Genomic DNA, 12,436 nt, shown 5'->3' with positions numbered 1-12,436 from the left:
CATATTACGTGAATATAATTCTTGGTTTGCTTGTTGTCCTGCTTGTCTCTGGTGTGTGGGAGTGTGTGCATGTGTGGGTGTGGAGAAGAAATCATCTTTGCCATTTTTACCCACATGTACCTAATCATATACGTACCGTGTATGATTTTTTAATTTTTCTGTGTCATAAATTTATTTTGCAAGGAGGAGAGTTGTGTAACCAAGGATCTTTTGTTCAAAAAATACATCTTGAGCATTTTGTGTTGCAAACCTTAAGCATGGGGCATAGAAACACAGGTGACTTTCTTAAATTGAGAGCTAAAAATCTAATTTATTTCAATTTTATACAATTTTTAAAATCAGGTGTAAGAAGACCGGGCATGATGTAGATTTTTTAATTACCAGCCCAGGATCAACAGAGGATGAAGAGCAACAACTTTTGCCTAAGGTGATGAACTTATGGGAAAGAAAGGTAAGAAGAAAGATCATAAGTAGATGTTTGGACACTCAAGAATTATATTAATACCGTTGAACTTGGCACACTATTGACCTTGTAAATGTGTAATGATCATCTAACTGATTCTCAGTTGTTGGCAACAGCTTACACAGTGCCAGTGACATGCAGTGAGACTTACCTGCTTTGGGTCCTAGAGTCCGGGTTGTGAGCTTGTGTATACACACTCGTCCTATTACCAAAGGGGCCGAGGGTGGCTTGTCTCTGTGTTGGACGTGCAGAGGCATCAGAGCCCTAAACAAAACGAACAGCGTGTGCTGAGAAGACCTGGGAGGTGTGAACCAGGGTAGAGCAAGCTTAGGGGTGGGGCTAAGACTAGGATAAAATCAGCCTAAGAGGTGTTGGGGCTGCCTTGAACTCTGTGTTGGTCAATAACCACCTTGACTTTGTGCTGAGATGGGAAGAAGTGAGCTAATGAGGGCAAGCTGGGCCCAGCAGAGGTCATGGCTCAGGAGCCCCCACCCACTGAGATCAGATTTGCCCCGGGCCGCATATTGCCCAGTGGAGGGAACTAAGGATGACCCTGCGGCCAGAGCCACCTGCAGGGCCCTGACTCCCGCCCGACTCCAGTGAGAGGTCTGAGGAGACCAGAGGGCCCTTCCCTAGGAACCCGTAGGCCTGGATGGGTCGAGGAGGCTGGGGTTGGTGTTTTTCCAGCACAGGTTCTTTTTCCCTGCATGATTTAGCATCTTCTGCATGTGGACAAATCTCCCTGACACACAGGAGAAAGAAGACCTCAGATACAGTTAGTATAAGAAACACGCAACCCGGGTGCCAGGAGTACCAGAATTGAAGACCCAACTTTGGAACCAGATCCAAATTCACCCACGAGGCCCCTCTCTCTCTCAGGAGTGGGGATCCAGACAGCCAGGAGCTCTGAGAGTGAACATCATAGGCTGAGCCAGGGGAACGCCGGACGAGAAAGGGTCAGCCGAACCTAGGCTGGCCCTACTTCTCCGCTCGAGCAGGAAAGCTGAAAGATTCTCATGGACAGACAGCACCCTGATGAGCTCTGCCAGCCACGGGCTGGGTGGAGAGAGGGCTGCCTGGACCCCCATCAGGGGCTCTGGCAAGTGTGGACCTATTTGACCTTGGTATACAGTCACCACCCTCCCCATGCTCTGAGACTGTCCCAGCCCGACATGGGATGGGGTTGGGAGATGGGGACAAAGAGCCTCATTTTCATTGGTCTTTCTTCGGCCGCCAGGCAGCCATACTGCTGGTCCCCAAGCAAAGAGATGGGCAGACACTGGTGGAGGCAGAGGTTAAGCACTTGAGTTTTAGATTTGGGATTTTAAAAGCACAACCCTGCCATTTACTGGCTGTAGGAGCTGGGACTCTTTCCTAGCTTCTCTTTCCTCATCTGTAAAACAGGGATAGCAAGCCTCTCTCATTCGCTAATGGGAGGATTAACTGAGAGAATTAGATAAGGCATTTGGTGCAGGGCTTGATAAATGCCTATTAAACAGTGGCTGTAGTCATGATCTCTCCTGCACGACTGTATATTGAACTCTGCCGGAGAGCCAGGCACTGCGCCGGGTGAGGGGACCCAGGGGAGAACGCGAGCAGCTGCACCCCTTCCCTTGCTGACAAACAGGCACCAACTCTGTCCACACCCCTGTAGCCCCACGCCTGCCCCCAACATCTCGGTTGTGAATCATGGTTAACTTCCACCTCTACCTCACTCCCCACCCCTGCCTTTCTTACCGAAATCTGCACTTTCCAGATTAAAATGATTATATCTCATGCAGGCACACTCGAGCACATGCTTACACGACACACGCATATACACATACGATGTTTTAAAACACCTGCAGAACGAATGAACAGCCAATGGGTATGGTTTTCAGTTGCCTATCAGATGAATCTACATGTGGTCCTTGTAGAAGACCTCTCGGTGGAAGAAACGGAGGAAAAGAGCTTGGAAATACTGATCTTGGGGGGAGGGTGTCATCCAGAAGACTCCACTGGCCACCAGCAATTCACCCCAAAGAGGGGGGGGCTGGCTGGGTGTAGTGTGGGTTCATGCCTGGTGGGTGGCCCATCTGTCTATGACCAGCCAAAGTGTCACCACCACGTGGCAATAGTGCAAACACAGTTTACAACTTTTAGGAAGCCAGCTTTGTGAATTTTTTTAAAGGGGGGAGGGATGTTATAAATTTGGCTTCAAAGTGGGACTGTTTTGATATTTTAATAGCTCGCTTTTCAGATTTACATAATTCAAATTGACATGAAAGGCTGCTATATTGACTAATCTTAGTAAGTTTCATTAAAAAGCAGAATTGTGTCTTCCCGGAGTTGGTTGTTAGATTTGTCTAGGGCAACATCTGCCTCCTGCACCAGAGGCTCTTCCTGACATCCGCGCTCCCCCCCTCAATCCCCCCACTCCCCACCCCTGCTTCAGATGGTGCCGGTTCTTCCTCATACCTTTTCTGGGAGAGGCACTGAAGGGCCAAGTGTTCCCTCTTCTGGGATCAGCAAAAGGAAAAGCATCCCCTCCTCAAAGTGTTGAGTTGAATTGAAACAATGTCTCTTGGGGGTGGGGGTGGGTTGCACACGAAATGCCAAGCGCTTCCAATAACAATAGCAAATGGAACTAGTGATGCTCCAAGTGTGGTCCCTAGATCAGAAGCGTCAGCACCACCTGGGAACTTATTAGAAATGCAAATTCATCTCCCCCCGCCCCGCCCCCCCGCACGAATCAGTCTGGGGACCGGACCTCCCAAACTGTGCTTTAACAAACCTTCCAAATGCGTCTGATGATAATATTTGAGAATGTCTGACCTAAAGAATCCGAGAACAAATCATACACCCTAATAGCTACGACTAGATTATTTGCAGGTTATTTGCTCTTTCAGTTGCTGCTCAGATTCAGCAGTTAGTTGCATAGTTCTGCCTTTCCCTACCCCACATCTGCCCTGTGCCGTGAGGAAGTCCCACGGAGCAGATAAATTGGAGGGCGGCAGCTTGCTGGGCGTAACTTTCTGACTAGGCAACGTTCGGTGACGTGCCACCGATTTTGTCTGAGTGTCCGAGGCAGGCAGAGCAACAATCTCAAAGTGCTCCCTAGAAAGAGCGAGCTGTCAGGCCCCAACGCGGCTGAGCCTCAGTCACAACCTTTTGGGCCAAGTAGACCTAGTCATCAGTATAATATGGAGGGACACTAAGTCCGAACAACCGCATAGAAACGGCACGGCTTTTTGTTCAAAGTTGGTTTGTACTTAAGGGAGTGCGGCAGGTTTCTGAACACTGGTCTGCCGTCAGACCTTGGGGGAGTGGATTCTCCGGCAGCTTTGCCATGAAGCGGCCTTGGCTTGGGCCCTCTAATCGCTAAATTCCTCTGCTGCAGAGGGAGTGTAGCACACCCACTCCTTGCATCCCTCTGCTAGTGTCGCCAGGTGGGCTCACAACGCAAGGACAAAACGCACCCACGTTTTGCTTAAATCTGCAAAGCTTTCTTTAAGAGCGTTCATTAAGAGCCCAATATAAAATCTCTGACCTTCTGCATCAGGGACTCTTCCTGACGTCTTTCTGTTTATTTTCAGGGATTACTTTTATACTATGACCTTGTGGAGTCGACGTTTGAAAAGTTCAAGGTGCCAAGCAGGCAAGTGGATACTTTAGATCATTTTCAAAAATGCTTTCTGATTTTAAAATTGCACCATCAGAGAGTGGACAGTGACACGTCCATCCAAGAGGAAGGCAAGACCTGGAAGGCCATCCGTGTGGACCTGGTCATGTGCCCCTACGAGCAACATGCCTTTGCCCTGCTCGGCTGGACTGGCTCCCGGGTAAGTGCTACCTGGATCCGTGGGATGGTCTTAGCTTTCCAGAAGAGGTAGACTGGGTCTACCTGGGCCCAGGGGAGAGACAATGGCAGTGGGGGTGGGGATGGGGGGAGACGGACAAGGAAGGGGGAGGGGGTGGACAGGAGAGAGGGAAGTGGCCAGAAATCTCTAAATCAGGGCATTCCACCTGCACATGGTCAAGTGAGACAGATGCATTTAGAACAGTTATTCTCAAAATGAGATCCCCTCTGAATTGGGAGATTGGGATTGACATGTATACACTGATGTGTATAAAATGGATGACTAATAAGAAAATAAATAAATAAATAAACATTAAAAATAAAAAATATGACACACACAAAAAAGAAAGAAGCCAAGACACAAAAGGCCACATATTGTATAAATCCATATGAAATCTCCAGAATTGGTAAATCCATAGAGACAGAAAGTAGATTAGAGGTTGCCAGGGGCTAGGTGGAGAAGAAAAGGAAGTGACTGCTAACAAGCATGCATTTCTTTTGGGGTGATAAAAATGTTCTGTAATTACAGTTTGGTGATAGTTGGACAACTTCATAAATATACTAAAAGCCACTGAATTGTACACTACAAAACAGTAAATTTTACTGTATGTGAACTATACCTCAATTTAAAAAAAAATTAATGAATTAGCACAAAATATGTAGTTAGTGAAACTTACTGATATATTAAATGAAGCATATCTTAAATATTTCATCTGTCATGAAATCTTACCTTCTAATAAGTCTAAGAAACTTGTTTTTATGATGTAAACATTTTTGTTAAAAACAACATCACAACTGTCAATAATTTTTACCGTGTCTCAATGTACCCATCAAAACTTTAGATTAAAAAAGACTTTAAGAAGAAAAGTTGCAAATTAAAACAAAACCAAGTACGGATTTATACCAGTTACACGATTCCCTTAGAGCGGCTCATGAATCATTGGTATATTCTGAGCATCATAAATGATTATGATTACAGACTTATTTACACAAGGTAAAGTTTATAAATCTTTGACTAGGAGTCAAATTTCTAACAAGGAGTCAATGACTGCTAATGTTTTATTTTGTACCACAATGGATGTCCAAAACCTAGTATTTCTGCTCTTGGCTATGTCTCAATTCTATTAATTCCCTTCTGGGGGAAAAAAAAAGACAATTCTACAGGAACTCAGAACAACTGCATGTAATAGCTTAAAATCATATTAATTCAAATTAATATTACTGGAGGAATGTATGACATTACTACCATAAAATAATAATGTGTGAATTATTAATATACTAAAATAAAATAATCTTCTTATTCCTACTACACAGAGTAATTCATTTTAATTCTAGAGACGTATACTTAATTGCCAAGCCAAGAGCCTGCTTACTTCATTCATTAAGTCAACAACTATTGGCTGAGCAGTTATTATGTTCACAATATTATAAGGAATACGAAGATACTGGTCCCCACGCTCAAGGGATTTATAATGTAATACAAGGTGGAAGTGGGCAGGTAATAGAATGTGGGGATGGATTACAAATGTTGAGGATCTTACAGTTTAACCTATAGGTAACGGGAAAACTATTAAATGATCTGAACCATCTACTGAGTTAGACTAGGAGATTAACACAATAGTCTAGGTAAGGATGAGAAAGATCTAAATTAAAGTAATGGCGGGGAAAGGCAGATGAAGAAAGACTCTCAAGTCTTATTTAGGTGGTAAAATCAGTAGGATTTGGGTGACTGCATATAGAGAAAACAATACCACCTAGAAGTTAAGGCTTGCATAGGCTTTGAAAACACACTAAAAAAAAGAAAAAAAAAAAAAAAAAAAGAGATCCCCTGACCACAGCATCAGTCTTACCTGGGAACAGGTTAGACATGTAAATTCTCCACCCCACCTCAGACCTACTGAATCAGAAACTCTGGGGGAAGAGCCCAGCAGTTTGTGTTTGAAAGAAACCTGCAGGTGACACAGCTAAAGTATGAGAACCATGGAAGCAGAGAAAGCAGTCTGGTGGCTAAGGGCACACGTTTGGCTCATCCCAGACCTGGTCACAAGCCCCTGCCCTGACTCTTACCAGCTAGGTGATCTCCGTCAAGTTCCCCATGTCCTCTAAGACTTAGTTTTCCCATCAGGAAAGTCAGGGCAAAAATGCCTCTACCTCCCTGGGTTGCAGAGATCCAGTGAGATGAAGCTGGCAAAGCCCCCAGCACCACGCCAGGCACGGGGCCAGTGCTGGCCGAGTGGCAGCTCCCAGCTCCCATCATGTGATATTCATAGACATGGTGCCCGGGATTTGTCCCATTAGCTTGTGCTCCACCCTCCCAGCTAACACCCCACACTGTTTTCCCACGTAGTTGGCTGTTGCTTTGAGTGACATGAGTCGTTAAAGGATTTTATATGATAAATGACGTAGAAATTAATTGTCCTCAACCTTGAGTTAAATGTCAGGTGTGTTTGCTTTCGGGGGGAATCATTTCAGCACAGGATCTCAGCACTAGAGCTTCTTACCCTAATCAAAAATGTTGGCTGGCATCTTTCGTTCATAAAAATTAGGGAAGCTAATGAAACAATACATCATAAATGCACTTTGTTTGATAGATGTACATCTTTGGGAACAGAGTCTGTTGGGAAAGGGGAGAGTTCCAAAAAGAAGTCCAAAGTTATACAAGGTCATGCCAGTCAGGATTCGCTGGCAGAAATGGTTGTTCTTTGTCCACTTTGTTTTTAACATGGGCATCTCTTCAGCGCATTTTATTCTCTTTTCTCAGAGTTCTCAGAAATTACTGTTATTGGCTCTGCAGGGCACTAACAGAGCACTAAGCTCTCCCACTTTTTAGCTGGGTGACTTTAAACAAATTATAACCTCTTCAAGTCCTAGTTGCCCCATCTATATTGTGGATAACAGTGACGCCCACCTCCCAAGTTTGCCATCTGGTTAAATGAGATGCGTGTGTTTAAATGTGGTAAGGGCTCAGCCAACGGTAGCTACTTGTGTTATCATCTTTACGCCCCCGCTTATGTGACCACTGAATGCGATGTGTTTTGTCCCCACGTGGATACATGTTGGTGGGTGACCAGGTTTAGGTCTGGTCTAAAATTTTGTGGGTGAGAAATTTAATTTCACCTTTTAACCCAAAGATTTCAGCACCTGGGAAATGTTCTTAAGCCACTTCACCTATTAATCTGACCCCACTTTGGGGTCATTAACTTACCAGGTTGTCTCGTCTACTAAGCTGACAAAGCTTCCTTTGGATCTTGTGCCCTAAAGATTTCCTGAGTAGGATGCATCCACTGGGGCACATTGAGCTGAGGTTTTTCTAGAGCCATCCAAGTACAGTGCAATTTCTGGACTGGGTATGGAGTTCATTAGTTTAAAAAAACAAACAAAAGAAACTTTTGTTTTCCTCTGAATCATATTTCTTCAAACTAGATCTGCCGTTTGTCAGCATGACTTTATTGGCTGAGATTCCTTCAAGAGTATTGTCCACGTTTGTGTCAGATGCTAGAGGAGGTACACTCTCTCCTCCGGAAACACGTGGACAATCGTGGCTAGATGCCTAGGCTACCCCAGCCTCTTTACTAGCCCAAATGGCTCCCTTTCACCAACTTTAAAAAGCATCTCTTCCTTAAAATACCTTACTTCCATTTCCCAGAAGATTGTCATAAGAAACATGCATATTTACAAAGACTACACAGTGAATGGCGCCCTCTAGAGTTTTGCAGTGCACAACTTGCACAACTGTATGCAGCATGCACGGGCCAACCTCTGAAGTGTGTTGTGACCAGTGATACAGCCAGACTGTAGTACCACTGCCCCTGCTCAATGTTCAGCTTTCTTTATCTGAAACAAAAGACAACATCCTTGCCCTGCCTATCTCACAGGGTTGTTGAGAGAAACTAAAGAGCTTGTAAAGCAGAAGGCAGAACTGTCCAGGGTAAAGAACCTGAGCTCTGGGATTCAGGAGTCTGAGTCCTAGCTCTATCATTGGCTGTGTGGCCTTGGGTAAATTACTTAGGCTCTCTGGGCCTCCTTTCTTCATCTGAAAAATGGGGCTAATAACAGTACCAACCTCACGGGATTGTAATGAGGATTAAATTAGACAGTGCCTTCATCTTAACACAATTCTGAGGCTGATTGTATACTTAATACTGTTCTTTTAGAAGTATTGTTAGACTCTTTTAGAAGCTGTTAAATACTAGCGATAATAGAGTAGATCAGAAATTAATATAAAGCAAGAAATCAGCCCAGCGCCCAGCACAGGATAAGCTCTCCATAAACATTAACTAGGATATCATTGCCCGGATTATGACCACAGCTGTCCTGACTGGTCTCTTGCCCTCTACAGCCGAGTGATCCTGTCATAACATAAGTCAGATCGGGTCACTCTCCTGCTCAAAACCTGGCAGGGGCTCCGCATTCAACGCAGAGTAAAGGTCTTCCAGTGGCCACGAGGCCCTGCGTGGTCTCCCCACCCCCACATCTCTCTGAACTCCTCCCCACTGCTCTCTCCCTAACCAGCCAGGCTCGCCCCTCCCTAAGGCCTCTGTTCTAGCTGTTCCCTCTGCACGGTGTGCTCTTCCCAGAGTCCCCTTAGCTAGCTCCTCCACCTCGGGCAAGTCCTTGCTCAGATCCTACCTCCTTTATGAGGCCTGTGCTGTACACAGCATGACCTTTGAACATATCATGTAATTTACTTATGCTGTTACTGTGTCTTATTTGTGTCCCCTGTTGAATCCAAGCCTCACCAAGGCAGACATTGTTTTGTTCTCTGTTATATTCCAAGCATCCAGAACACACCTGTCACACAGTAGGTGCTCAATAAATATTGGTTGAGTCAATATTATTACCCTCCAAATGGAAGACATCATTATAATTCCTAACAGAATATGGACAAATGCTCCTGAGGATTTAGCAGAGAAGTCCAGGAATAGATCTCTCACCACACAGAAGTGGGGAGCCAAGGGGGGCTTCTCACTGCACCTGTTACCCCATCCTCTCCAGCCTCCCCCCACGCCCAGTGTGAGGAGCCGTTGCTCTCCTCCACTCCCTTATAAAGAACTTCTGGCTGGAAAGTCTGTCTTCGCACACCCAGGTGAGGAAGGGCAGTTCCCAGTCTCCACCAGCTTTCCCATACTCGCCACTAGAGGGCACAATGATTCCATCCTTGCTCCCTAATCCCACATGGAGAAGACAAAATTTCTAGATCTGTGCTTCTTAGGAAAATTAACCTCAATGACAACTTCATTCATTGTCCTCCTTTTCCAGGGCTTCCCTGTCCTCTATCTAAGGCTTCAGGTTTTGCTCCCTGGAGCCTCCGAGCCCACCCTGATCATAGGAGATGCTACTCTGGGGCGGGTGGCTCAGACCATCAGTTTTACAGAATCTCGTATGAGAGGATGTTACAGCCAGAGGGGACCTTACTCATGCACTTCCTCCACCCTCCTGTTTGACCAACCGAGATTCAGAGAGGCTGGGTGACTTGCAGAGAGATGCACAGCCAGACAGGAACAAAATCCAGGCTGGAATCTGGGTTTCCTAACTCCTCATCCTCTTTTACATTAGTGATATTCCAAATGAAAAAACAACACCAAGTATTATTTATCCAGCATTTACTCTGGGCCAGGTATTATTCTGGACACAATCCTCACAATCCTCATTTATTCATTCAACAAATATTTGCTGTACATCTTCTATGTGCCAGGCGTCATTTGAGGAGGAAATATGGTTATGAACAGAACAAATCAGGTTCCTTTTTTCACAGAGCTTACAGTCTAGTGTGTGCATGTGAGCATGGAGTTTTGTCATCGTAAACTATTGCCCTGGGGGAGAAAATTGCTTGGAGAATGTTTAGTGGAGATAGACATTTCATTACAGTAAGTCCTCTACATACTAACCTTCAAATTGCAAACTTTCAAATATGCAAACGTGCATCTGGTTCCAGCAAGGAACCAGAACCTGTGCCATCAACGTCAGGCATGAGTGAAGTTTCAGCTTGCCCTCTGTCTCCTGTTGCTGACGATCCTTCAGCTCTACCATCTCCCACCTCCTCTCCCTCCTCCAGTCAGTAACTCTTCTTGCCTGTTCACTCGATGCCAGCCCCCGTGTGCCAGCTGTTGTACTGTACTACTGTACTTTTCAAGGTACTGTACTGTAAGATTTTAAATGTTTTATTTTTTGTGTTTGTTTTTTATGTATTATTTGTGTGAAAAGTATTATAAACCTATTACAGTACAGTACTATATAGCCGATTGTGTTAGTTGGGTACCTAGGCTAACTTTGCTGGACTTAACGAACAAATTGGACTTACAAATGTGCTCTCGGAACGGAACTCGTTTGTATATAGGGGACTTCCTGTATAGGGATTTAAATATCTCTAAACACATAATACTGAAGACATTCTAGACTTGATAGTACTTTATTTATTTATTTATTTATTTAAATTTATATATGTATTTGGTTGCACTGGTTCTTAGTTGCGGCAGGCGGGCTCCCTAGTTGCAGCACGTGGGCTCCTTAGATGTGGCATGCATGTGGGATCTAGTTCCCTGACCAGGGATTGAACCCGGGCCCCCTGCATTGGGAGCGCAGAGTCTTAACCACTGCACCACCAGGGAAGTCCTGATAGTCATTTATTTTAATTATTTCTTATCCAGCAGTTTGAGAGAGACCTCCGGCGCTACGCTACACACGACCGGAAGATGATTCTGGATAACCACGCTCTATATGACAAGACTAAGGTAGAGCTGTCTCCCTGAGATGGGCCTCTTTGATCCTCATCACCAAGGCTGGCTCCCTGAGCACTTTTCCGGAACTAATTTTAGTGTCCAGGTTCAGTTTCCTTTGCCCCGAGTGCCCTGTCCCCACTGATCACAGTTGAGGGCAGCTGGAAAGATCCTGATGGGAGCATAGCCCCCACCTGGCCCAGAATGCACCTCGGAGGCTTTGGGCTCAAAGATGATGGGCTAGTTGGGCCCCTAGAACCAGTCCAACAGTGAATATTAATTGAGTTTGGTATATCCTTGGTATTTGCAATGAGTAACGCCAAAGAAAACCAAGGATCCCCCCAAATCACAAATATCACTCAAGTACCCCTCAGATGCAGTGAGAATTAGCATTTTGAGTGATCATATAGGTCATGAATGAGAGTCCACTGCAAGAAGGAGAGCAACAGAGCTGCCCTGAGATGTAGATGAGCAGTCAGCTAGACTCACACACCAGCTGAGACTCACTTGGCGTGCTAGCCTTGCAGTAGTCCAAATGCTGCCTCAGCAAAATGATAGATTACTGTATGAATTAGGAAGAGTTAAATATTCAACTAAGTCCACAAGTGCCAAGATCTACTCTTCCTATGGTGATCAAAGGCACTAAACTAAGCTCTGAGGAGGAAGAAGACACAAAATAACTAGAAGTAATGGTTTTTACCCTTTAGGAGTGTATAGTCTAAATGAGGTGTATTTAGTTAGAGCTGTCTCACAAGTGTCAGAAACCCAATACAAAATGGAAACGGCAAAAAAAAGAAAAGAAAAGAAAAGAAAAGAATTTGGCTTATATACTGTAGCATCTGGGATAACATGGACTTCAGGTGTGGCTGTATCAAGGTGATCATGCAAATTTCCCTCAGTGTTGGTTTCACTCTCAGGCAGGGTTTTCCTATGAATTCCATCCTTCTAGCTTAGCTACCCCTTCAGAAAAGAGCTTCTTTCCTAATAATTCCGGCAAGAGCCCTAGCTGATGTTCACTGGCCAGGCCTGGGCCATGTGCCAATCCCTGAACTCTTTTCCGTGGCTCTTATTGGCCAGGCTTGGGTCGTGTGCCCCTCCTCGGAGGTGGGATTAGCCCCACCTGACCCTCAGAGACTGAGAGTAGGGAGGGGTGGTTTCCCAAAGAAAAATCAAGGTGCTGCTGTCATAAGAGAGGGCTGTGGATGCTGGCAGAAAAGCCTCAGTTGTCTAGCATGTGAGTGGAGGCAGCTTCACATAACACGACGTAGGAAGACTTACAAATTGACACATAACAAATTGTTCAACATAAGCGAGTGCCTCCTACAGGCCCAACGCTGTGCTATAACAAGTAGGGCTGGAGGAGAAGTGGTGCTCGATCTAACAGAGATCATGGGGTGGGAGGCTGGTGGGAGCGGGGCA

General features: G+C 45.2%; 1 protein-coding gene across 1 annotated transcript in view; it reads left to right on the top strand.

The window, feature by feature from the left end:
- DNTT (DNA nucleotidylexotransferase) overlaps nucleotides 1-12,436 on the top strand; it is a 36,313-nt gene that overhangs the window by 22,964 nt on the left and 913 nt on the right. The window contains exons 8-10 of the mRNA XM_007187440.2: nucleotides 343-451; nucleotides 4,039-4,284; nucleotides 10,949-11,032. Of these exons, the coding sequence (XP_007187502.1) occupies nucleotides 343-451; nucleotides 4,039-4,284; nucleotides 10,949-11,032 (439 nt within the window). The remainder of the gene's footprint in view (nucleotides 1-342; nucleotides 452-4,038; nucleotides 4,285-10,948; nucleotides 11,033-12,436) is intronic.

The sequence above is a fragment of the Balaenoptera acutorostrata genome, chromosome 16 (assembly GCF_949987535.1).
Source record: "Balaenoptera acutorostrata chromosome 16, mBalAcu1.1, whole genome shotgun sequence".
In the NCBI taxonomy this organism is placed as follows: domain Eukaryota; kingdom Metazoa; phylum Chordata; class Mammalia; order Artiodactyla; family Balaenopteridae; genus Balaenoptera; species Balaenoptera acutorostrata.
This window is presented reverse-complemented; position numbering and strand designations above follow the sequence as displayed.